The sequence below is a fragment of the Cuculus canorus genome, chromosome 3 (genome assembly GCF_017976375.1).
Source record: "Cuculus canorus isolate bCucCan1 chromosome 3, bCucCan1.pri, whole genome shotgun sequence".
NCBI lineage: Eukaryota > Metazoa > Chordata > Aves > Cuculiformes > Cuculidae > Cuculus > Cuculus canorus.
This window is the reverse complement of record NC_071403.1, coordinates 69,286,517-69,314,212: the sequence shown is the minus strand read 5'-3', so window position 1 is coordinate 69,314,212 and position 27,696 is coordinate 69,286,517. Positions and strand designations below refer to the sequence as shown.

The following is a 27,696-nucleotide window of genomic DNA, read 5'->3' as shown; positions in this document are numbered from 1 at the left end:
TCCCCCCACTACAACAGTTAGATCTGGTGGCCTTACAAACAAAACAGAAGCAGTATAGACATAAACAAACATGGAGGCTTTGTGTTACAAAGGTTGGTGCCTCATCTCACTGAGTAGGGTACGGCTCAGCAAATTGTAGAGATAGGTTAGCTATAAAGATTGCAGAAATCTACCCTCACCTCTAGGTAACGTTAATTTTGCAGAGGTAGAACTGAATGCAATCAAGTTATAAATAGCTCAGTTGCTAACAAAGAGAGTGGGCTGGGTCTTCAAGACTGCTGTGCCCTGGACTGGCTGCTCTGGACCATGCTGCCCCCAGCCAGCTGCTGCACGTTATGATGCTGCAGCACGTTATGATGCTGCAGCTTATTTCTCACTGAGTAGTCTCAGCTCTTGGACTTACTGAATTTTGGTGGGGGCTTACAGAGGGCTGGGCTATGCCCCTGGGCATTGCCTGGGGTTGATTTATCCAGAAACTGCTGTTTTATAATCAGACTCTCCTTGAGGTAAACGTGTCTGTTATATGAAACTAAAGGTAATTTGGGGGTTGAAGTAAGCTGGAATGGACTACATCTCTTTTTACAAGATACTGCAACATATGTAGACATACAAGAAATGCTTGGGGCCACCAAAACAGAATCATGACCATTCACACAAGGCTGCTTAGACCATCCTTCAAAACACTCCCCTCTTAATCTCCTGGTTATGCAGATTTCTACACATTCCTATTGCCATAATAAACCTCTAATAAAAAATGGGCCTCACTTCCCTTAATGAGACAATTCCTTTTTTTCAGGGCTTGCTTTCTGGCTCTGTCACATATGTGTTGCGCTTGAGTCCAAGGACACACATCTCCTACACCCACAAGAAGCAATGTTATGAACATTGTGTCCTTGCTTCTCGCAAAAACTCACGCTTCTTCAAAGCAATGGGCTGCAGTTAAAATCCACAATGCACTGATTATGGTGCCTCCGCAGATATGGTTCCCGTTGCTCTGGATGCTCACATGCCATGGGAACTCCCCAGTCTTGGCATACCTCCCCGCAGTGATCCTTTAGCTATGATAGGGATACGGCAGCAGTGAAATTCCTGTCCATATCTTGGTCTGACTTTCACAGGGTATTGTAATATTGGACTTCATGAGTAGACTGCCATCAAGCCTATCAAACTTGGAGTTAATTTTCTCTTCTTCGTTTAGACTATGTCTATTTTCTCAGAAGAAAGAGGTAGCTCTCTGTCAGGGTAGGTATCAAACAGTGTCAAATGAAAGTATAGTATCAAAGATGTTGAGTCAGCCAATCCCTTCTTCCCTGTGGGTAAGTGTGGCTTAGAAAACCAAATCCAGCCTGAAAAAACCTAATCCACGACACAGAATCGTTATCATTTCACCTCTACAGTCTCACTCTGATACTCTTTGTACTTTCAGCAGCAGCAGCGAGACCACCCTACAGTAACTCCATAATTAATTTTGTGGGAGCATAATATTTTGGTGAGGGTCAATTTTAGCATCAGCAGACCCATCTATGCTGATTTCTAAACCGACACATTATTTCCATCAGGACAAGACTTAAAAAAGCCTTGGCCAGCTTCAGACCTGAGGTTGACTATATTAAGGACAGAATAGTGCTTTCTCCAAAGGCTTTCCAGTAGGTGTTGAAACAATAAACATGGAGTAGGAGGGGAGGGAGGGGAAAGGACAGAAAGGAACCAAGCAACTTTCCATGAGCACCTAAATGATTCAGCATATGAAATATTTTGCCTTGTACATTGGAGCAAATCAGGAGTTACCTGACTGAAATCCGAATTACACAAAAGTTAAAACCGCATAGGAAGAAAGTCAGATAATATTTTCCTCTTTTCTTTGCTTTTCTGTCACCTCATGGAAAAGAGATGAAAGTGCTGGTTTCTTTGGCAGTGAACACTGGAACAATTCAGCAGCATAACACTTTAATTACAGGTGATCAGTTACCACAGCAACTGGAAACCTTGAGGCTGATGTGGGCACATTTTTGGGCATCTCCAGAAAGAGCCTAGCATGGCAATCCTGCCAAGAAGATCCTCTCAAGTTTGCCCTAGGTATAAATCTGCTAAAGTAACAAGTTTCCTCTGGCTTTTAACAGTGGAATGAACCTACCATCAGCTAAAGAGCGAGGGAAGACAGGGAGGTAATTTCTCTGGTATAGTCTGTCTTTGGATAAAGACCTCAGCATGGATTTACAAGCCAGAAGACTCACTTTCTTTTGCACATTTTCAGTTCCTCCAAGATTAAATAGGATCTGGTCTGCAAAGTAGCTACAGGAGATGTTCATGGAACTGTTTTGGGCCTTTCTGAGCCTGAAACTTGATCTGCTGAGACGGAAATCACACCAAGTGAAGATATGGAGAGAAGCAGCATGGAGAACTATTCAAAAGGAAACGCTGTGCATGTGTGTCTCTGGGTGCCAACCATCCCGCGTTCAGAAATGGCTTTAATGTTCTGCTGCCCAAAACCCTCACATCAAGGCAGGCTCCTACAAGCTTTCCCTGAAGAACAGCAAACTTGCTTGTTTACGCATCTGAAAGAAGACACATCAATGACACATGTTTTTCAAACTTAGTAGTTAAGACAGCTTCCAAAATAAGAAACACATGAGATGCTCAAGCTCACATCTCCCACTGCTTTGGGAACTGCAAGGAGCAAGTCGAATGAATGGGACAAACCCATCCCCATCTCTTCTACTGAAGCTCTTTGTCCTAGTAGGATAACACATAGCATATACATAAACCATAGGATCCTGTATCCATATAGCGTAATTCCTACACCCCCTATGCTCTTTGGGTGTAGCTTTTAGTCTTTACTCTGAGATCCCCATATTAAAATTACAGATTATTTTACATCTTGCTGGCTGTTCTGCTGTTTTGATTGCGCACGCACTGGGGCAGGGACTGCCCGACACTACATTTGCACAGCACCTGCCATAATGAGCTCTGGTCTTGATGGGGGCTCTACAAGCTATTGAAGTAGAATCATAGAATCACTACGGTTGGAAAAGACCTTTAAGATCATAAAGTCCAACCGTCAGCCCAACACCACTGTGCCTACTAAGCCATGAGCCAGAGAAGTGCCACATCTACGTGTTTTTTGAACACCTCTGAGGAAGGAGACTCCATCACTGCCCTGGGCAGTCTCTTCCAATGCTTGACAACCTTTTTGGTAAGGAAGTTTTTCCTAATATCCAACCTAAACCTGCCCTGGCACAACTTTAGGCCATTTCCTCTCATGCTATCACTTCTCACTTTGGAGACCAGCACCTATTTGCCAGTCACAAGTGGGGTTCCTCAGGGCTTGGTACTGGGTCCGGCCCTGTTCAATGTCTTTATCAATGACCTGGATGAAGGCATTGAGTGCACCCTTAGCAAGTTTGCGGATGACACTAAGCTGGGTGGAAGTGTGGATCTGCTGGAGGGTAGGGAGGCTCTGCAAAGGGATCTGAACAGGCTGGACCGCTGGGCCGAGACCAATGGCATGAGGTTCAACAAGGCCAAGTGCCGAGTCCTGCACTTGGGGCACAACAACCCTATGCAGTGCTACAGACTGGGGGAAGAGTGGCTGGAGAGCTGCATGGAAGAGAAGGACCTGGGGGTAATGGTTGACAGCCAACTGAACATGAGCCAGCAGTGTGCCCAGGTGGCCAAGAAGGCCAATAGCATCTTGGCTTGTATCAGAAACGGTGTGACCAGCAGGTTCAGGGAGGTTATTCTCCCTCTGTACTTGGCACTGGTGAAACCGCACCTTGAGTCCTGTGTTCAGTTCTGGGCCCCTCACCACAAGAAGGATGTTGAGGCTCTGGAGCGTATCCAGAGAAGAGCAACGAAGCTGGTGAGGGGGCTGGAGAACAAGTCTTACGAGGAGCGGCTGAGAGAGCTGGGGTTGTTTAGCCTGGAGAAGAGGAGGCTGAGGGGAGACCTTATTACTCTCTACAACTACCTGAAAGGAGGTTGTGGAGAGGAGGGAGCTGGCCTCTTCTCCCAAGTGACTGAGGACAGGACAAGGGGGAATGGCCTGAAGCTCCACCAGGGGAGGTTCAGGCTGGATATCAGAAAAAAATTCTTCACAGAAAGAGTCATCGGGCACTGGAACAGGCTGCCCAGGGAGGTGGTCGAGTCACCTTCCCTGGAGGTGTTTAAGGAACGGGTTGATGAAGTGCTTAGGGACATGGTTTAAGGGGGTGTTAGGAATGGTTGGACTCGATGATCCAGTGGGTCCTTTCCAACCTGGTGATTCTATGATTCTATCTCACTACAACCTCCTTTCACGGAGCTGTAGATGATGATGAGGTTTCCACTCAGCCTCCTCTTCTCCATACTAAACAGCCGCTACTTACACAACTTGTTCTCCAGATCCTCCACCAGCATGGTTCCCCTTCTCTGGACATGCTCCAGACCCTCAATGTCTTTTCTTGTGGTGAGGGGCCCAAAATTGAACACAGGATTCAAGGTGTGATCTCACCAGAGCCGAGCAGAGGGGCATAATCACTTCACTGGAGCCACGCCATAGAGATAATAAATCATAGGAATAATTGCGTTACAGTGAGGCCAATATGAACTCTAATCCTCTGTACTGTTATGCAGGACAATGCAGATTTAAAAGCCTTGGTGTTTAATTAACAGGTTGCAGCTTTTTATAATATTTGATACTTTCTTTAAATCTACCTGGATATATACTTAGAGGCATAGAACACATCACAGACAACAATTTTCTTTTCTGTGTTTTTTTTTTTTGTAATTTATTTTTACTGCAGGAAACAAGATTGATTTCTTTTTGTGCTTATACACATTTTGGAACTGTCAAAAAAGAAGTATCACATCACAATTTATACTTTTTGGTACTAAAAGTGTTTCAGAAAATAGGCACTATAGGTGATATTACATGCTGCTGTGGAAGTGGAATTGTAAGAGAATTACTGATTTTAGAAATTCACCATTCTCAAAGACGTCAAATTACAGGGTTGTGATAGTTCAGATGAACCCAACCACGGCTCCAGCTCATAACACAAGCAAATTCAATAACCCAAGAAAATAAACACGTCTGTAGGCATTAGCTATGCAAAGCAGCAGGTGCAACAACCTCCTAATTCTTCTCTTTAATAGAATTTCAAGCCCAACTTTTCAAAGTTACTTTTTTCAGATTACAAGATTGCAAGGAAACTCAGCAAGCTGCACAGAGCAAGAAGCTGCATTGGCCAACAGGTGCAATTTCCGCCTTTACTTTGGCTTCTAACGTAGGTGGATGGGAAACTGCTCAGATTATGGAAAACTATCCCAAAAGACTTTGAAATCTTTATGCACCGATGCTGGGGGCATTCTTTAACACTTATTGGGGTTGTTGGCCTTTTTATCAAACCACTCTCTAAAACAAAGTGGAGGAGGTCGAGTAAGCGCAGGCTATTTCTTGATCCCAATAGGGCAGGAAAGCCCTGTTCCTCCGAGGCCACAGTATCCACCAGGGTTCTTACTGAGGTACTGCTGATGATAATCTTCGGCGTAATAAAACTCTGGAGCCTCTCGGATTTCTGTTGTGATGGGACCAAAACCGCCCTCTGTCAATACCTGTCAAGAAACACAATGGAAAGCCATTAGTGGTTTGCTAGTCTCTTCATTGATGAATGAGATTAGGTTTTCTCTCAGCAGGAGACACAGACTTCTCTCAGTGCTTGGACCATAGCTACTGCATATCCCTGAAAGTCCTTTATCCTTGCTCTCCATTATTTTGTTAGGAGACCCTGTGGGCATCAAATTAGGCAGTGAGGAGAAGAGGTAGGGCACCCTAATGTTTTAATGGTTTGTTTGTTTAATTTGCTATAACCACAGATTTCTTCTCTTCTCTTCTCTTCTCTTCTCTTCTCTTCTCTTCTCTTCTCTTCTCTTCTCTTCTCTTCTCTTCTCTTCTCTTCTCTTCTCTTCTCTTCTCTTCTCTTCTCTTCGTTAACCACACCAGACATGGATGTGGTGCCATCAATGAAAGTGAAAAAAAAACCTGAAAGGAGCAGAGCACACTTTGATCAAGCCTGGACAGCTGCCTTGCAGTGTCCAAGAACTTACCCTGGCAGATGCCTCAGCTTTGAATTGTGATAACCACCCCAAAGTCCTTATGCCAAGAACAAATTCTGGGTGAAGTTTTAGCCCCACTGATGTCATTGAGAAATAAGAGCATTAGGGATTTTTCAGAGTTGCTGTGATTCCATTTTTCAAAAAGATCAGTTCTATCATGACCAGAAATGTATTTTTAAGGCGAATTATAGCTCATTTCTGAAAGATTTGCCAGTAAGTGGACCATGAACAATAATCACTTGGCAGGAAAAGAAGAAGGAATGTGGGTGGGGATTTTAAATTAGACTTTAATTTCTTTCTGATATCCCCTAACTGAGTTTGAAACTCCTGAAAGGTTTCTGGCAGAGGGTATTTCTTTATAACGTGAATTGCCATAGCATTTTTCTTACTCAGTTTTTCTTTTCTAAGGAAACTGGTAAGCACCAACATTTTGCAGTCAATTCTCATCTCAGTGGGTACACAACTTGTGCTCATTGAAGTCTGTGATAACCTAATAAGCACTTTAATTGGTGTCAGACTGCTATTGCAAAGTGTACTTGCAAAGTAGTGGACATAGAATTATACTTCTATCAGCCAGACCTGACAATAGGATCAGCTGTAAGAACAAAGGGTCAGAATGTTCTCTCATCATACTAATAAGTAAAGCAAATGAAAGGAAATCATTGCACAGAACCACAAAAACAGAGCTGGTAGACCTGTTGTAAGTCATGAAGTCCAGTTCCTCTCAGGGTGATACAACAAACGATAGCTGCCTTACTCCCAGCAAATACTTGTTTAATCGTTCCTGAAAGATCATAGAATTATAGAATGGTTTGGGTTGGAAGGGACCTTAAAGCTCATCCAGTTCCAACCCCCTGCCATAGCCAGGGACACCTTCCACTGGATCAGGGTACTCAGTCTTATCCAACCTGGTCTTGATCATCTTCAGGGATGATCTTTGGAGATGGAGATCCTCCAGTTTCCTCAAGGAACTTATGACATATTTACCATCCTGCTAGAGTGTTTCTCCTAAAACCTAACCCAGTTCAGCCTGATACTTTTATTTAAAGCCAATGTTGTGGTTGTACTCATCATGGATGTGGAAAGGAAATCATTCTCATCCTAGGAAATAGTCTTCCACATACTTGATGGCTGGGCAGAGAGAAAGGACACATAATGGAAATAATGCTTCCTACAGCATTAGCTAACACTTAAATAATGGGTGACTATTTTAGATCAAAAAGTCTCAAAATACCCAACAATAGGTTTTCCTAGATTGTGCCTCAGCAGAGCTACATACTGACCCCAGCCTGACATCAGTTGTTGGACTTTGCAGAGCATTAGTCTGATATATTCTGGTAATTTCAGAATAGATTTTGCTGTACTCAGTTTTCTGTCAGGAATGAAGTAATAATATTGATACAAAATCCGTGACTAACATGTTTGGGGAGCCCCTGGGTTCCCAATCCTATATCAAAATTCTCAGAGCAGGTTAAGAAGAAGTTGACTAGTTAATTCATTGTATTTGAACACGGCAGGGTAACAAACCCAAGTTCACAGGAATCTGGCCTTGCTTCCCTGTGTAAAATCACCAGCGTTTTTCATCTTTGGGGCAGGCTTTGTCCCAAAGGAATTGGATTATTTACCCATCAAATGTGTGAGCAAAGAAGATAAATGTGAAGGTATTTATCACAACACACTGGCAACAACTACCACAGAGGTATCAACAGACCTGCTTTTAGAAAGCAGTATTCTACTAACTTCCTAACCATCCTAGCAAAGAAAATCACTTTTAAAATTATCTCTACTCCAGAAAGGTGGCACAAACTCTGTCATCATGGGCATTAGTCATTTACTTGCTGCTGTAAATGCATGTAAAATTGGCTTCCCCCTCCTTAACTGAGTCATGAGGATGCAGCTGGAGGGATAGATATTTTTCTACTGTGCAAACTAGTATTTGTTACAGACTTTTACCTGGGACTTTTCCATCATTGGCCTAATTTAGTCAGTTAGAAAATCCATTCTGTTCAATAACATACCACAAGAGGGCATAAACATCATTTATCCCTTTTGGAATTACTAACGGTCTATTAAAACACTGCATGCTGAATAAAGCAGAAGCCCAAGACAACTCATTATATTGCACTTTGGTCATTAGCAAAAGATACCAGCACTGTTGTCAGAAGCAGCAGGAACCCCAGGCTCCAACACTCTGCCAAACACTACCTTGAATGTTTTGATTTTAAAGAGGAAAATATTTGCCTCGCACTGACTGTGTTGATGCAGAGATAAAAACATCACTGGGAAAGATGATGAAGATCATGATGTGCTGGCTCCAGCAGGTGTAAATCAGCCCACTCTTGATTGATTTCCTGCCGCCGAGGCAGATATAACTTGTTGATAATCCTGTTCTAGCAGACTTCTTACTCCGGGCTGTCTCAAAATTCCTGACCCATCCAATGTGACCTTCTGTAACAGGACACCGCATTTTCATTCCTTCAGTAGCAGGGTCAATTTAAATCACAGCTTACCTGTGATGCCAGTAATTTCCAATTTAAGTTCTTTCCTTCCAGCCAGAAAGCCAACCATATCCTGGGCTGTATCCAAGGAAGTGTGACCAGCAGGGCAAAGGAGGAGATTCTGCGCCTCTGCTCTGCTCTCATGAGACCTCACCTGGAGCCCTGCATCTAGCTCCAGAGTACTTAGCACTGGAAGGACATGGACCTGTTAGAAAGAGTCCAGAGGAGGCCACAAAGATGATCCAAGGCCTGAAGCTCCACCAGGGGAGGTTCAGGCTGGATATCAGAAAAAAATTTTTCACGGAACGAGTCATCAGGCACTGGAACAGGCTGCCCAGAGAGATGGGTGAGTCACCTTCCCTGGAGGTGTTTGAGGAACAGGTGGATGAAGTGCTTAGGGGCATGGTTTAGGGAGTGTTAGGAATGGTTGGTCTCGATGACCTGGAAAAAAAGGTCTTTTCCAACCTGGTGATTCTATGATTCAAGGGCTGGAGCACTTCCCGTAGGAAGACAGGCTGAAAGAGTTGGGCTTGTTCAGTCTGGAGAAGAGAAGGCTCTGGGGAGACCTTATAGCGACCTTCCTGTACATACAGGGGGCCTACAGAAAAGCTGGTGAGGGGCTTTTTTATCAGGAAGGGTAGGGATAGGATGAGGCAGAATAGTTTTAAGCTTAAAGACTAGATATTTAGATCATATCTAGGAAGCAATTTTTTCCTGTGATGGTGGTGAGGCACTGGCGCAGATTGCCCATAGAAGTTGTGGATGCCTCATTACTGGGGAAGTGTTCAAGACCAGGTTGGATGGGGCTTTGAGCAACCTGATCGAGTGCAATGTGTCTCTGCCTATGGCAGGGGGTTGGATGATCTTTAAGGTCCATTCCAACCCAAACCATCCTATGATTCAATGATTCTACGACCACCATTCGGTTGCACTCTTCATTTCAGTGATTTGCTCTGAACCTCTTCTGCTGTGGCTGTTCAAGTTGAGACAGAGCCTCAAAATCCTAAACATGACTTAGTGTGTGACTCAGCTGTGAAGAGAGACATGAGGAGTCATGCAGTTTCTGCTATGGTATTACCCGAGTCAAGTCCTTCACGAACAGCTCATGCTTTGCAGATTCTTTATATCTGGAACTGATTCCTTAAATGCTCGGCTATCTCAGGGAAAATATATTAGTGAATTGGTGAACTGGAGCAAGTATTTTGGATGCAGATTTTCTTTTATATTTGGACTTGTGCAGCGTATACAAGCAAGAAGCAATATTCCTCCCAGTGGCACCAAATCCGGAGGTGGGCTGTAAGGCACTGTCTAGAGAACCCACTTGCACTGTGGCTATCTGGCCATAAAACAGACAGTGCCATACACATGAACACTGCATGTGTTAGGACCAGCAACTGGCATAAACATCACTGTCAGAAAAGATGTGATTTTGGATACGCAGGCTTGGAATTAGAATGGATTGCAACAAATCAAATCCTATTTTTTTTTCCACCATACTGGTTGGATATCCAGCTGCTACTAAACCAAATGCTACCAGTCCCATCTCTGGTGTAATAAGGGGATCCCACGGCATGCAGATGCAGTTAGAAAGATTGTAAGGGATGTCCTAGTCATTTAGAGAGACTTATATCTTGCAGATGTTCTCACTTTTTAACTTGAAGGCCACGAACTGGGTTACTGGGAAACAGCAGAACCTACGTTTTGGACACAACAACCTCATGCTCCAGGGTTGGGGAAGTATGTCTAGAAAGCTGCCCAACAGAAAAAGAACTGGGGGTGCTGGTTGACAGCAGTGCGCCCAGTTGGTCAAGATGACCAAAAGCATATTGGCCTGTATCAAAAATGGTATGGCAAGCAGGAGTAGGGAAGGGATCGTACCTCTGGATTCATTGCCGGTGAGGCTGTACATCGAAACCTGGGTTCAGTTTTGGGTCCCTCAGTACATGAAAAACATTGAGGTTCTGGAGCACATTCAAAGGAGGGCAATGGAGCTGGGGAAGGGGCTGGAGAACAATTCTTATAAGGAGCAACTGAGGGAACTGGAGCTGGTTAGCCTGGAGAAGAGAAAGCTGAAGGGAGATCTTATTGCTCTCTACAATTACCTGAAAGGAGGTTGTAGTGAGGTGGGTGTTGGTCTTTTCTCACAAGTAGCAAGTGATAGGATGAGGGGAAATGGCCTCAAGCTACAGCAGGGGAGGTTTAGGCTGGGTATTAGGAGAAAATTATCTACTAAAAGGGTGGTGAAGCATTGGAAGAGGCTGCCCAGGGCAGTGGTGGAATCACCATCCCTGGAGGTATTAAAAAAAAGTGTAGTTGTGGCCCTTTGGGACATGGTTTTGTAGGCATGGTGGTGATGGGCTGATGGTTGGATTGGATGATCTTAGAGGTCTTTTCCAATGTGAATTATTCTACGATTTTGTTATTCTATGATTCCATGAAATTGGTTTGTTCCACTGATAGCAACTCAGTTTGGTTATGCTAGGTGATATGAAATGCTGTCCTCGACAGGGGAGATTATACAGTAGACTACCAAGGAATAAACCTAACCAGTGTGACCACAGAAGGCTGCTCTTCACTTACTTCCAAGCAACCATATTTAGCACACTCTACTTCTGTGCTTTAGTTTGCCACCACCCTCCCAATTGACAGGAATTGCTGCTTCAGCTTTTTGTAGCTGGCTCATTATATTGAGCCAAAGTATGTCAAAATATTTAATCATTTGACATTACAGCACGGCAGTAACACATTCAAGGTGTTTGGCTTCTTTTTAATATTCAGATGGAAGTAGCTAATACTTGTAAAGTGCTTTTAGAATTTGGAATGAACTTTGCCAGAAAAGCACAATTCCCCTGTACCTCCAAATGCTTGAAGGAACAGACTGGAAGCCACTAACACTTTGATACGTTGTGCTGAAAATGCACGGTTCATGGAAGTTTATAAATTTGACCAAACAAAAAAGCTTTAAAATTGATGAAACTGATTAATTTTCTGAGCAGAGGCATTAGTAAAGCAGTGGAATATTAATTAATTTCAAACATTTTGTGGCTTTTAATAAAAATAGCATCATCCTATGCTTGATTCAACATGTACTTTAAAAGCCAGCTTACAGCTCATACTCTGGCTGCTGGAATGTCCAGTTTGCCTTGTGTCTCAGCAAGTTACATGAGGCTACTTTATTTCTAACAGCCTCTTTAAAATCACTGATGTTATTGCAGAGAATCTTGATGCCTGTGACAGCTACAGCTTGTGCTTCTGTATCATCATTCATCCTCAATATAAAACTGTAAGGCAAGTAATCTCACAATGCTGAGTGCCTATTTAAAACCTCTAGGGCTACTCCTTTATTATACTGACTATTCAAAATTTAATAGCATTGGCAGCAACACTGAAACTCAGCTCTGTTTCCAAAAGCATTAAGAGTTCAAGGAGCTGCACTGTTTCAGGAGAGGGCCTGACTGCATGGACTTGATCCTCTGTAGGATGGGAGTATGTGTACCTCCTAGATGCATGATTACTGGGACATTTTCAACTGGAAAACAGATTAACTGACTCTGTCAAGTTTGTGGATTAGTTGCTGGTAGGTTTGGGAGCAGAAATTCAGCAATACATGCTCACTTGTATTGAGGACAAGCTATTCCCTACTTCGGTCCAGAAGAACTAACATAATGAGTAGCATGAGCCCTCAATAATGTGCAATTAATCATAGAATGGTTTCAATTGTTAGCAATCTTAAAGCCCATTCAGTTCCCTCCTGCCATGGGCAGGGACACCTTCCTCTGGATAAGGGTGCTCAAAGCCTCATCCAGCCTGGCCTTGAACACTTCCCAGAGAATGGGACAGCCACGATTTCTCTGGGCAACCTGTGCCAGTGCCTTACCACCCTCACAGGAAAACATTTCTCACTAAGGTCTAATCTAATTCTCCCCTCTTTCAGCTTAAAACCATTACCCCTCATCCTATCACTACACTCTCTGACAAAAAAATATTTTAACTTCTCTTTCATTGGCTAGGTCTCTTTTTCCTGCAAGACAGCCTGCTCCACAGCATATCATCTCAATGATATGTTATTTTAAATTGTTTCAGTTGTGCTGCCTTCAGTTACCTGGAAGAATCTCACTGGTAAACACTCAACTGTTATTCTAGAGAATATTGAAACTCAATTTGCTGTGCTAAGTCCAGTCTTTCTATTACACTTACTGATGCCTGCTTTTCCAATCTAGTTGATGCCTGTGGCATCTACAGAGCCCTGGAAATGGCTCAAGTCATGTCTAGCTGATAAAATCTGGATTCACATCAATGCAGGTGACATCCTTTTGGAAATCACGTGTTTATCCACAGCGAACCAGATGGGAAGAAGGATCCTGCCAAAGAAAATGTGGGAGCAGTGGCTGGCAAGTGCTGAAGTCTACCACACAGGGCAGTGGCATGGACTGGGACCAGCTATCCATTCCTCTTTCCATTTATTATTATGGATTGAATGGTATTGATATATTTGATAGTTGCTGCAAGAATTGATTAACTAATGTTTTGCACAGGACTTTGGAGTTCTACACAATTAGCTAATGCTTGCACAGGATCTTGAAGCAGAGTGCTGTATAATTTCTAAGTATTATTAATAATCTTGGAGGGAAGCTGTCTAGTCTCAGAACTCACTTTGCAGTGTCTCTTGCAAATTGGGCAAGATCGAAACCAGAAATGATTGAATTATGTTGGTATAAACTCTGCATCCTGCAGAACTTTAGTGTGAGCATATGAACCTAAGAGAAGGAATGGTGAAACCCATTGACTGTACAGCTTTCTTTGGTCTTTACTGTTCCACAAAAAAAAGCTACTATGTGACTACATTATAAATCTGAAGACATAAACATCCTATTGGGACTACACAGAATGTGGTCAAAGAGGAGAAATGCTGTTACATGAGCCTGCTGGAATTGTTCCTACAAGTGTATTCTTTCAGTGCAGCACAGGGACAATGCAGATAAGAAGGAAATACAATAGAAACTTAAATGATCTCGATGCCAAGTCTAAGCTGGAGAATCGTGATTCTCATCTGTAAAACTGCAAAACCGATTTTGTCAGAGCTTTTGCCCATTGACAAAACTCCCCCACACAACAGAATACATCATCTGAACTCTGTAAACTGAACCTTGCCAGAGATACAGCTTCATGAGCCTTAGGGGAAAGCTGTGTGTATATATAGAGTCTGTTACGCTGGTTTGAAGATGTGCTTTCTCTGAAATGCTTTTCTCTTAAATAGTTAGCTTGAAGGAGGCTGTTTGGTCACTCATTCCTGCCAGAAGGGGAAGAATTGCTGGGCTCAGATATAAATCAGACCTGCCAAGGTAAATCACAGTTGGCCGATAGCCTGGCTATTAACATATCTGAGGCCCCAAGTGACTGTGCTCAGAGGGTCTAGGAAGGATCAGGAGTGCAGTTAGTCTGTTATTTCCTACTGTTTTACATCTGAGCGTGCTTCCTCGTTGCCCACAACAATGAACTATGCCAGCTGAAATGGCAGATTTATACAGACAGACTCCATTGCACCTTCTAGCAATGGGGAAAAATGAACATTGTATTAAATTGTATTAAATGAAACTGACAGTGGAATAAAATCTGCAAATCTATTTTTTTCCTGACGGATAGTGATCCTATGAACATGCATAGAAAGGAAGTTGTATGCTGCTCTTCATCATATCAATCTAATTCCAGATTCAAAACTTTTGCTCCAGATACTGACTGGTATAACAGGATCAACTTGACCCACAGTCTTTACAATCTTGACCTTCAGAACAGAGCTTCCTGAACACCTATCCTGTCTTCTCCTGAGGGAAGAAAGATGAAAGTGGAGAATGACACCAGGGGGCATTTAGGAGGTATAGGAAGATAACATTAGCAAAGATAAAAGACATCTCGCTCAACTAGCATCTGGGAACTAATTAGGTGTTGAAGGAGCCATTGAGAGAGATGGAAATTCTGTTTGTCTAGCCAATTTTAACGTAGCCAAACAGCCTTTTACTGCACATCCTGCATGGATAATTTATGATGGCTAAGAAAATATATGCCCTGTTCTGACTTCCAGTGATCTAAAGCTAAAATCTATTCTGTGGTTTGAGACAGCAGACTTTTCTTTGATAATCACTCATGCATTACTCTCATATTCCTGAAATGAAGAATGGCCAGGTCCAAACTGAGGTGAGGCCGCTGATAACACCCCATGCAGAATCCCCCAAGCCACTGAAGACCAGAACTGCTGTCTCCACATGGTGCAGTCCTGAATGATGCTGAGAAGCTAATTCAGGTCCAAAACCAGTGTAATGGTAAGATCAGGCAAATCCATGCTGCCTGTGAGCAGAAGAAAACACTTCATCCGTAAATACTGTATTGACAAGACTTTAACACTCCCATTAGGTCAGTTATCTCTGAATGACACTTCGTTGCAAAGTACAGGCTAACATATTTTTCACGTATTTAAGGTATAGAGCTCAGTTCAGCTCTAGTATTACACTGCCATCATTTTACTTTTCTAACTGGAGTCAACATACCAAGTATTTCTTCCACGATATATAAGCACGACAGTTTCTCAGGAAAACATATGAATTTTTAAGAGGAATAAAAAATTTATCTTTTGTTAAACTCATCCTGAAAAATCCAGAAATTACTTCTGTTGCGAATGGAGGGTAACACTTTCAGGCAGAGATCAAGCACTAATATTTGCTTCTGAAATCATAAGATTTCAGGCATACAGGCATATCTGAAAGAAGATCCTTACAATGGAAATTGTTGGGCAAAGTGTCATCTCTGCCACTTATTTTGCCTCTAACAAAAAGCTCTGTTTTTCTTTTCAACCTCTCGTGACCATTAGTGTGTAATTCTAAGCCACCTCACACTCAAAAAGCTGAGAAATTATTTGCATTGTGCTGTCCACCCTCTTTAGAAGATAGAGTTGTTTATGGTGAAAGCCCAGAGACTACTTTTTAGAGCAGCAGGACTATCAACTGGCTTGCCTCAAACTGTCCTGGTGACTTCTAGCAAAGCAAGCGTTCCCAATCTCTCTTTCTGCTTCTGTTTCTCATTCTTTAAAAAGGCAATAATGCTACTCATCTTTTTTTTTTTTTTTTTTCATTCCAGCTCTGCAGGGCACAAGCCATTTCTTACAATGAGCGTATCTGCACCACTTAGTGCAATGAGGATCGTCACCAAAGTTTCAGGCTCCAGTTGCTATAGTTATCACAAATATTAAATAAGTTATTATACTGCATGCCTCACAGCTCCTAGGTCAGCTGACACCACAGGGGAAACTCAAGCTGTAATGAGATCAAGGGGATTTTGTTGATACTCTTCATTCAAATAAGTTTCACACAGCCACAGGATATTCTAGAGTGGAGAATGACTTACCTTGAATGGCTACCACTAGACTCACCTACTAAACTAGCTGCTGTTATCACTAAAGTATTTGCAGTCTATATTGCTGGATTCTTACATAATGAAAGATCTCAGAGGGATCTAACATGGGCCTAACACTCCTAGTAATTTGCAGCAAAACTATTTGTCATGCTATACATTAAATGTTCTACCCAAACAGAATCACTGAATCATGGAATAGTTTAGGTTGGAAAAGACCTCTACGATTATCGGGTCCAACTGTAAACCTGACACTGCCAAGTCCACCAGTAAACCATGCCCCTAAGCCCCACATCTACATGTGCTTTAAATATTTTCAAGGATGGTGACTCCACCACTTCCCTGGGCAGCCTGTTACAATGTTTGATAACCCTCTTGGTAAGGAATTTTTTCCTAACATCCAATCTAAACCTCCCCTGCCACAACTTGAGGCTATTTCTTCTCATCCTATCTCTTGTTACTAGGGAAAAGAGACCAACACTCACCTTACTACAACTTCCTTTCAGGTAGTTGTAGAGAGCAATGACATGGCCTCTCAGCCTCCTCTTCTCCAGAGTAAACAGTCTCAGTTCTCTCAGCTGCTCCCCAGAACTCCTGCACTCCAGCCCCTTCACCGGTTCTGTTCCCCTTCTCTGGATGTGCTCCAGCCTCTCAAGGTCTTTCTTGGAGTGAGGGGCCCAAAACGGAACAAAGTATTTGATGGATAGGCTCATGAGATATATCTTGTGCTCAAACACAGCTAAAGGCAATGGGATGACAAAGGATTTAACTTCTCCCTGGGAAAGGAAAGAATCAACAATGTGCTTCTCTGGTTTTCCTGAAAAGCAGGATTTCAGCTAGGACAAGACTGTGTGCAACACAGCATGGTAAAATGTCTAAAGCTTCCTGGGTAGTCTGTCCTCATCTTTCCTGTGGAGACAAGCACAGAATGGGACAAGAAGAGCAAAGAGCCTTGGCCAGCTTCCCCGGGCATCAGCAAATAGAGAGGGGATGGATCCAGCGTGAGATTGATGTAGACACCATTAATGCTCTGAAAAAGTCAGGAGGGACTTCTCAGTGGTAGATCTCAAGGATCAGTGCAGTTAAAATTCGGTGGCATTTCCAGTGAAAATCTCCACTCTGGTTTGAAATGGAAACTTTACCCTATGGCGCTAAAACATGTGTTGTCAGGCAACTGCTGTATTTCCAGCCTGGCTCTTTCTTACGTTTGTTTCTGGCCATCGGAGTTCAGTGGAATATTTTCTGAATTCTTATCCATGTAATAGGATTACAGATAGGTCGACGACTTTAAAGCAATTTGGATCCTTCAGGATGACAAATTGTTTCTGTTATTGAATATATGCATAATTACTACTAAAATTATATTTGAAATAGTTACTGGGGAATACAATTTTAGCCAATACCAAGGACTGAAAAGTCAAGAGAAAATGAACAAAGCACATTTTAATCAGATGATAAGTAGTATTCCAGCTACTATAAATAGAAAAGCCTGGAAGAATGCATTCGACAAGCAGAAGAAAGTGTGAGGAGGGTAAAATTCCACAGTGTTTTGGCTTTGGACTTCAGAAGGTAGTGAGTATGTGATAGTGTGAAATACAAAGAAGCCTTTGTTGTTTACATCTGAAGTTTAGAAGTGGCACAGTGTGAATAAACAAAGGATGTTCCATGAAATACTGCAGCAGTGATGTACTCACTTCATTTGAGTTCCAGAAACAGCATGTAAATAGAGGCATTGCCTTCTTGTTTAAAAAGAGAAGGAGGTAAACTTTAAAGCTTGCCTTCCAGAAAATCTCATTCACCCAGATCTTTAGGTTTTTGACAGGTTTTTAAGTGGTAGAAAACTCTTAAGTTTAATAAGAATAAGATCTGCATCATTTAGCATTTGCTTTCAGGTTGGTTTTCTTCCTGCTAACAATAATAGTACATATGCTTTAGGAAAGCTGAATTAGCTATTTATTACCTTTTCTGGAAAAAAAAGGTTTGTTCTGAAGTACTGGGATAATATCAAGCAATTTATTTGTTGTGCAGACATGAATAAACCCTACTGCTATGATAGTTCCATGATTTTTTGCAGGAGGATGCATTATGATGCAATGGATAAAGATAGAATCTACAGATACATAAGCCACAGATTGCTACATATTCAGAATTATATTTCATGTTGAGTAGTTGCATCAAACAGGATTCCAGTTAGTTACCAGCATCTGTACATACCTTTCAATGGAAAGATCCCCTATACTTGACAAATCATTGATCAAATTTAATCTTAATTCAAAATATTCCACCCTATTCTTATAGTACAGATAGAGAGCAACTTCTTATGAAATTAAAAAATAAAAACCTTTATGAATTTGTTGTGTGTAAGATCTACACTGGTACCAGCAGATGAAATCACCATTTGAATAAGCATGGACAATCCTGAGAATTTCCATACAGATGAGTTTGGGTTTGCTTATTTGACGCAGACACCAAAAGATCTCATAGCAGAAGGCAGGGTAATGCTGTCAGCTATATACTTCATTTGTATTACAGTGCACTCTCTGTAAGCAAGACAGCTTGAGGTACTAGAGATATGCTCAGGAGGTTGGCAGTTCTGATAAAAGACTGATGGGAACCCCCATCCCACTGGAATGGCATCTAAAGGCCAGAAGATGCCTCTCCAGAACATCACAAATGTCACCGTGAGACTTGTGCACCAGGGAACAGCGTTAAGCTCCAAGGAGTCAACCCACATCCCATGAGAGATAAAATTGATATAGACTAAAGGGAAATGGACACAGCCAGGGTCAACCACGAGCTGGGGATCTAAATCCAGTGCCACTCATTGCATCACCCTGCTAGGACCACAGCTAAACAAACGTTCTTCCGAAATCAACTCCACAAAAACTACCTAAGAAGATTAAACTGCTTGTGAGTTACTAGCACAGTTACATATTACAAAGTAAAATACAATTAATCCATCTTCTCTAATAGTTATCAATCTACAGACAGGCAAGATGCCTGAGAGAGATGGGCTTGTTTAGCCTAGAGAAGAGAAGGCTCTGGGGAGACTTTAGAGCAGCTTTCCAGTACTTAAAGGGGGCCTACAAGTAAGATGGGGAGGGGCTCTTGGTCAGGGAGTGCAGGGATAGGCTGAGCGGGAATGGTTTTAAGCTGAAAGAGGGGAGATTGAGATGAGATCTTAGGAAGAAATTTTTTCCTGTGAGAGTGGTGAGGCCCTGGCACAGGTTGGCCAGAGAAGTTGTGGCTGCCCCATTCCTGGAGGTGTTCAAGGCCAGGTTGGATGGGGCTTTTGAGCAACCTGATCCAGTGGATGGTGTCCCTGCCCATGATAGGTGTTTGGAACTGGATGATCTTTAAGGTGCCTTCCAGCCCAAACCATCCCACGATTCTGGGATTCTAACATCTACAAAACCATCAATAGTTGCCTCTACAGAATCACAGAATGTCCTGATTTGGAAGGGACCTAGAAGGACCATAGAGTCTATGTCCTGTTCATGCACAGGGCAACCCCAACATTCACACCATGATTCTACAGTACAGACACTTTGCTGAGGCTTTTGATATAGACCGTGGAAATCAGAATTTGTTTTCATAACAAGCTGGTTCACCAAAGACAACTTAAAAACATTCGAGTTATTCTTCAAGCTTTAATATCCACTTGTGTGTGAGCGCCCTCGAAAGCGGATGGCTTCTGCTTAAAAGCCCAGAGACTGAAAGCACAACGATACTACTGAAATCTGCAAATACGTGGTGAAGAAGTCAAACTTTGGATGCTAACCAGAAAACTAGAAATGTGGCTTGTGCCCTTTGCAAAGCAGGTTCACTTCAGCAGCCCAAGCTCTGTGCATATTTATCCAACACAATTACTTTCCTCCTATGATTTTGAAAGCCAGTCACTTTTGCCTGCAGCAAAACTGTTTTACCAGAAGAGGGGGAAAAGTACATTTGGCCAGAACATCAGCTGCAAACCCAGCACAGTTATTTCTTTCATGCCCTCTGGCAGCTGCCAAAAACGCTGAGAGTACAGCAGAATGCAGGGAGGGGTGAAAATAAAAAATCCTTCGTAAGGAAACAGGGCGAATCCTGCAGTTCCAGTTCACATGCTACCCCTGAATGAGCTTCTCCTGTGTAGCTCTGATTGAACTGCTTCTAAGCACAACAGAGAGTAATGTATTACAAGGGATGTAGCAGGCTACCTTTTAACTCCACTTACCTTTAATTGGCGATAGATTTCTTTCACAAGCTACAGTGCTTTTTTCACAAGCTACAGTGATTTCTTATTAAAGTGATGCACTTCAGATTCACAGAAAATGACTAGTGAAGGAGACCTCCAGAGCTTCTTTAGCTTATCCACCTGCCCCAAGCTTTACTTACTCCTTCCTGGAAGAGTTTAGATATAAACTGCTCTCAATTTTGTGATTAGCAATCCCTACTGCAAACCATTCCCACTGGACAGGCTTGGATGTTTGAATGAGATTCACAAATTAACAAGTTAATTTGTCAGTAAGCTTAGAGAATGCAAGACCATCTTGGACTTCAGGGTCAAATTCCACTTGTTGTATAAGCCTTCCAGCATCGATGAAATGGATTTATGTGGCTGGAAAGCAGATTTGAATTTGGCCATTAGTAAAACAAAATACCTAACTGATTGTGGCTGGAGGGGAAGCAAAGAAAATGCAAGGAATGCACTTTACATTTCAGAGAGAACCTGGCATTTGCAGCACGTCATCTTCCTGCCAGCTACAGAACAGCAGTGATTTGGCAGAGGTTTGATAGCCAGATGTCATCCTCATCTGGCTGTCTTGGCTCAGGCTGTTTGTTTGAAATGAACAGCAAAACAGAGTGAGTTGGGGTCTTCCTGGTGCTACTTGAATGACAAGAAATAGAAGGAGAAAGGTCTTTTGGGCAATGCATTTAGTCCTCTGAATCTGACGTTACTTTGCATAATTTTGTCAAATTTACAGCCCTCACCAGGCAAAATATGGGAGGTGGAATTGGAGTTAACAGGCCAAGAACAAAACGGGTTATAAGGATTTGTTTGACAGCTGTCTCTCTTGTGGTGAGGAATACAGAACAAATGATCTCCCTGCTTACTTCCCCAAGGCAGCTTTGAACGCATTTCAGTACTCGGAGTCCTGGGTACCTTTCCTGGTGATAAAATGCTGCAGTTATATTTCTTTGTTCAAATGTATTGCTAAGTCTCTCCTCCACTGTAAATTTTCAGGTGGTTGTTTTATTTAAGGAGAGAGATTCTGTAATTCTATTATATTACCCTAAACGCTGGCAAGGAGAATAACATCAGGGCCATCCCCATCTAAAATCTGCTGGCCTTCTAGTTCATTGTTTTTTAAGCTAGTACAAGCTATTAAAGATGCACTGACAAATATGGAGGTATGCAGTCTAACATTACATATCCCTTTCTACTACATGGTCCTTTAGATGCAGCAGAAGAGTTGAACTAATGGGCAAATGTTTGCCAGGGTTTTGATGTGGCAGCTAAGTCACAAATGCCTTTAGACTCAGGATAGAGAAGAGAGAAATACATCCCATTCTCTCTAAGACTCCACATGCCTGACCTTATATCAGAGGAGAATTACATTTTAAACTGAAAGCCTGATAGCACGCCTGTATGTTTGTATACACATCAATATGTGTGATAAGAAGGCTGCTTTGTGGCAAAACCTGCCAACAAATCCATTTTTTCGTCGCCATCTGCTAGGAAGAGAGCAAGCACCTGTTAGGAGCAGCTGCTTGAATGCAGAATGTAGGTAAGAGAAAAATCAGTTTCATTTTGGAGTTGGCCTGCTGCAGGTAGCACATGGCTCTCACCAACAAGGATGCCAAGCGGTCCTTTTTAAGCTTGTCCTAATTAGGAGGTGGCTAGCATTATGAACGCTCAAAACTGTTCATTTAGGTTATTACAGTAAGTAGAGAGAAACAATGGGGGTCCCCTCGCTACGCCTCAAAACACCTCTCCAGCCTCCTTTGGGGTCTCTGACCTTTCCTCTGCCTCTTCCACTTTTTTGAAGCAAGAGCATAGGAAAGCTAACAGACCATTTGGAGATGTCACACATGGCTCTGTGCCTCTCTTGGCATGGCAGGTTGCAGTAGGACATGTTGCTCTGAGGAATCACAGTGTTAGCAACATCCCTCTACTCCTTCCTTTGGAGAACAACTGCTTCCTTTTTGCTGCCTTTTTACATCCACCTCAGTGTGGGTCCTTTGAGGGTGTTACACAAAGCAAAAGAAGGGGCTCGGTCCAAGCGATTGCTGTGATAAAGTCTACAGGCACCGGCAGATGCCAACCCTGCCAGGCTGTCATTTCTCCAGGGGTCCTACTATCTAGGCACTTGAAGTGGGCAGGAGAAATGTATTAAAGGATTTCCCATACTTTTCTGAGTGATATATCCAAGATCAGAAGTCAGTGTGGCTTTTCCCACTATGCCTAACACCACAGATAGTCTCAAATCTGCTGCCCTTAATCCATTTTTATGGTATCTATGTTTCCACTGAAAGAATAAGGTCATCCAGTTAATTCTCTCCAATCTTTCAAGCGTAGACTGTTTCTGTCTCATTTGCTCCAGCTGGTGAATATAGGACCACGAAGATAATCCAAAGGCTGGATCACCTTTCCTATGAGGACAGGCTGAGAGAGTCAGGGCTGCTCAGCCTGAAGAAGAGAAGGCTCCAGGGAGACCTTATAGCAGCCTTCCAGTACTTAAAGCAGGCCTATAGGAAAGCTGGGGAGGGGCTCTATATCAGGGAACACACAGACAAGACGAGGGGGAAGTGTTTTGTCCCTGCATAAGTCAACCCCAACATTCACACTCTGTGTCTGATGGTGTTGTCCAAATGCTTAAGGAATGTTGTCAGGCTTGGTGCCCTGATTGCTTCCCTTGGAAACTGTTCCAGGGCTCCACCACCCCCTGGGTTTAGAACTTATCCCTAATATTCAACCTAAACTTCCTCTGGCACATCTTCCTGTTATACCCTTGGGTCCTATCACTGGTCGACAGAGAGAAGAGATCGATGCTTGTTCCTTCTCCTCCCTTGTGAGGAAGCTGTGGGTTGTAATGAGGTCTCCCCGCATTTTCCTCTTCACCAGGCTGAACAGACACTGTCTTGAGAAACAAGGAATATTCCCAAAGTGGTTTTGAGGCTCCAGGCTCTGCAGTCTGCATTACAGTTCAGCTGGATCAAATTCTGGTCAAAAAACTCCTGATTCTATATGGAAAGACACCTATCCAGCTTGGGCTACAGAAACCAGAGCAAGCACGTGAGGCTGACAGAGAAATAACATTTCTTCTCCTTATAAAGGAGTAAATTTGATCTTGATGTAATGAAACACATAAAATCACACAGAGCCATCCCACAGAGTCACTTCTCAGTGCAAAGCCACACTTTAAATTGTGTGTTTTAGAACAAATACATTCGGTCAAGCAGGATTTTTTGCTTAATGCAGATTTATATCTGTAAGCACGAGTGTAAACATATAGTTTCATGCCTCCTGGGATATGCCTAATAGGCTCTGAATTCACTCTGGCTCATTTCTTTGTAAAGCGTTGGCTGTACAGTGGGAGAATTGAATAGCGTCTTTCACTGATGGATGTTTTTTCATTTTGAATTTAAATGTACAAACTGAGATCGCGGGTTATTATTGCCATGAGAAACAACAGAAAATGCAAGAGTCATAGATTAAGGAGCCGGTGACACAAAAACATTCAAGGACAGAATGAGCTAATTAACTTTACCCTCTGGCCTCTAAATTAGTCATATATTTACTTAAGTGCTTCTGCTCACCACTAGCTGAAGGGCAGCAATGCAGGAGCATGCAGAGTGGGTAGTTCCCGCTGTCCTAGCTCCTTCCAGCCAACAAAGCCCATGTGGCAGTGAAGTACACCTCCTTATGCTTTATATGCTGTGATTCATTGCTGGGTCTGGGCTGTCAGAGAGGAGACAGTGATGTTGAAAAGCTTGGTGCTAGCTTAGCTATAGATGTAGAAGAGAGTGGGAAGAAGCCATTAGAAAGATGGGTGCTGAGCTCAGCGATACGGTTTGTGAAAGCAGAAATCAAAGGTGTCTGTGCCCAGTCATGAGAGTAACACACCAGACTAAGCTGTCCTCTAGCTAGAGCTAAAGAAATAACTAAATCCATCCTTGAGAGCAGCCCAGGTGCCAGTGGAGCTCTACTACACAGCAAACCTGCTTGGGGCACCCCGAAATATTAAAATATTAACTTTCTCCACATTTTTACCACTCACATGCACCCAGATGAAGAACCATCAAGTCAAGGAACAGCTCAGTCTTCGAAACAATCTGGTGTAAAGCCTTAACTTCCCTCCCTTTTCAAAAAAATTCCAGTGACTGAAAGGGGAAAAAAGAGAAAAAAAAATAAAAAAAAAAAGCCTTGTTCATGCTGTTACAGTTTAGGAACTGCTGGCATCCCTGTCTCCAAAAGGAAAGGGAGCAGAGAGCTGACTGCTCAGCAGCTGAGAACGTGTGTTCTGGAAGCAGCACGTCTGAGCAGATGGTGAAATGATTACTGCCAGTAAATGTTAAAGTCCTTTCCCCGCTTCCCCCCTCCTTATTTTAAAAAAAATACTTGAATTCTGAACAACAGAGAAAAATAATTACAAAGAATACATGAAAGCAGCTTGATTTCTTTTTCCTCTTTCAAAGCCTGTGTGTCTTGTTCCTTTCTAATACCTAACATTGCAAAAGTGGATGTTGACTGGGCTTGCTGGATTAAAATCTAGCAACAAGCACTTTGTTCTGCTGAGTTTAACACTGCCGTTGTTTTTAAAGCCATGTGTTCACCATGAAATAAGGAAGTGCAGGATCATGAGCTGTGTATGAGACCTTAAACATGACATACAGGTAACACGGGAAACACTGTAGCTGTGTATTTTGTAGCCTATATGTCAGCCTTTAGCTTCTGTGCTGGTTTGTGGTGTCATAGCATCTGGGCTAAGCAACAAGAATTATGCTTGGGCTGTGCCTCCCTCTCATATCATCAGGTGGGTTTGATTTCCCCCTGAACTCTTTCTCACCCCCGTATCCCTCACCAGCCCCTATCCAATCTCTGCAGGCTGCAGATTCAGGTACCAAGGATTCCTCCTGTCACACTCTTGATCCCAGCTCCCTCTCCAAGGTGTCCGAGCCATCTCAAACAATAGAATCATAGAATGGTTTGGGTCATAAAGGACCTTAAAGCTCACTCAGTTCCAATCTACCCCCCGCCCCCCACTGGATCAGGTTAATCAAAGCCTCACCGAACCCGGCCTTGAATACCTCCAGGGAAGAGGCATTCATGACTTCTCTGGGCAACGATAAGCTAATCTCATTAGCTCTCTTGTTTCCCTCTCTCTGACCCAACTTATTTTTCTCTTTTCCCCCTTAAAATTGGATTTATTTCACTTTTACCTTCTATTTGCATTTCATTGCACTGGCTGCCACTGTTTTAAAACCCCAGGAGAACTCACCTCCCAAGTTCTGAAGAGCAATCATCAGCTGTGAAGGTAAGGAGAGTCCCTGTCACTCAGGTGGCGGTGGAAGTCAAGCTGCGACAACAAGGCTTGCACAGTCAGAGCAGTACGGCATTTAACCTGCAGTGTTTTTTGAAGGCTTCAGCTGTTAAATGCTGTGACATCTTTCCCAAATGTGTGGGATTTTTTAAAACAATGCCTGTAAATTACGAAAGCCTAGGGAAATTTCCACTGGAAGATGGAAAAATAAGCAGAACATGCACAAAAGACACTCCCTTACCAAATTTCAGAGCTCAGCTCTGCAGCAGGAAGATACCAGGGCTCTTCATAGATGAGCTGGGAGAAATATTTTAGTATTGAAAACAACATGTTTTTCTCCAGCTTCCTTCTCTGAACATTTTTGGCTGGATGTTTAAAAATATCAGTCTGAGGAGGCATAAAACTGGCATGGAAACTTTCACCCCCCAAATTAATGTTTGCTAAAGTATCAATCAATGAAGGAAAAGACTTCTGAGAGGAACTGTCAAACATCTCTAAAACAGGGAGCATCCAGCTTCACCAGCAAGAATGAGGTTGGAATGATCTACTTCTCTTTTATCCATTCACTAGTTTAGCAGTCAACTTCTGTTAGCATGTAAATGTTTTTTTAATGTCTCTCTGAGGAGTGAGTAAAAGGTGACTGGTGGAGGGATGGCTCCATGCAACTCCGCCACAAGAGATGTAGAAGCAGCTATATACTCAGGACCACTGCATAACCTGAACTTAGGAACATGATCCACTGCACAGTCAAAGTCAACAGATAATTACCTCCAGACAGTAATTCAGTTTTTCCAATATTTGCCTTGCCATACAGAGGTGCCAATACTACTCAGCTGACTATAGAAGATCCCATCATTTTGATATGGCACTGGAACAGGTTGTCCAGAAAAGTTGTGGATGCTCCATCCCTGGAGGTGTTCAAGGCCAGGTTGGATGGGGATTTGAGCAACCCGATCTAGTGGGAGGTGTTCCTGTCCACAGCAGAGGGGTTGGAACTGGATGATATTTCAGGTCCCTTGTGACCAAAACCATTCTATGATATTCTATGATATGTTAGGTTCCTCAGTTAAGTGCCAAAAATTCTGATGGTGATTCCAGATCAAAGCAAATCAAATTTGAAATTAGAAGGCTGAGAAGTTCATTGGTTACTTATTTGTGACTGTATAGGAAAATGAATGGCGAAAATCTGCTAAATTCTCAAAGATCAAACAAATGGATTAAGAGTAACCCTGAAGAGAAAGACTTGGGGGTTCTGGTGGATGAAAAGCTCAACACGAGCCAGCAATGTGTGCTTGCAGCTCAGAAAGCCAATTGTATCCTGGGCTGCATCCAAAGAAGTATGACCAGCAGGGCAAGGGAGGGGGTTCTCCCCCTCTACTCTGTTCTCGTGAGACCTCACCTGAAGTACCACATTCAGTTCTGGAGTCCTCAGCACAGGAAGGACATAGATCTGTTAGAGTGAGTCCAGAGGAGACCACAAAGATGATTAGAGGGCTGGAGCACCACCCATATGATGATGGGCTGAGAGAGTTGGGCTTTTTCAGCCTGAAGAAGAGAAAGGTTTGGGGAAACCTTAAAGCAGCATTCCAGTATGTAAAGGAGGTCTACAAGAAAGCTGAAGAGTGGGTCTTTATTAGGGAGTGCAGGGATAGGATGTGGGGGAATGATTTTAAGCTGAAAGAGGGCAGATTTAGATTAGATCCTATGAAGAACTATTTTCCTGTGAGGGTGGTGAGACATGGGAACAGGTTTCCCAGGGAATTCATAGATCCCCCATCCCTGGAGGTGTTCAAGGTCAGGTTGGATGGGACTTTGAGCAACCTGATCTAGTGGAAGGTGTCTGCCCATGACAGGGGTGTTGGAACGGGATGATCTTTAAGGTCCCTTCCAACCCAAACCATTCTACAGCTACTATTATTATTATTATTATCCATGAAACTCTCACCTTTCAAAGTCAGGCATGATTTTTCACGGTGAAACCTAATAGTAGTTAAACAATAAGATTTTAATTTCACTTATAATAATTTTGAGGCTTTGCAGGGATATTTTCAATTAAAATCACACCTCTTATCCCTTGACAGTTTCCAGGAAAGTAGAGAGAGAAGTAATTGAAATGTTGCATCTTCATTCAAAGACTGCACCACTTACCAAACAAAACCAAAATGAAGGATGCCAAGAAA

The 27,696-nt window shown here is 42.7% G+C and overlaps 2 protein-coding genes across 4 annotated transcripts in view; both read right to left on the bottom strand.

Moving 5' to 3' along the window:
* The window catches only part of LOC104061825 (serine protease 55), a 67,631-nt gene extending 63,236 nt beyond the window's left edge, over positions 1–4,395 (bottom strand). The window contains 4 exon segments of the mRNA XM_054062337.1: positions 1–31; positions 915–1,052; positions 1,789–1,792; positions 4,365–4,395. Coding sequence (XP_053918312.1) covers positions 1–31; positions 915–1,052; positions 1,789–1,792; positions 4,365–4,395 — 204 coding nt within the window.
* A 364-nt stretch (positions 4,396–4,759) lies between these two features.
* Positions 4,760–27,696, bottom strand: part of MSRA (methionine sulfoxide reductase A) — a 308,591-nt gene continuing 285,654 nt past the window's right edge. For all 3 annotated transcript variants that reach the window (XM_054062226.1, XM_054062228.1, XM_054062227.1), the window contains one exon: positions 4,760–5,589. In XM_054062226.1, coding sequence (XP_053918201.1) covers positions 5,425–5,589 — 165 coding nt within the window. In that variant the 3' untranslated portion in view covers positions 4,760–5,424. The remainder of the gene's footprint in view (positions 5,590–27,696) is intronic.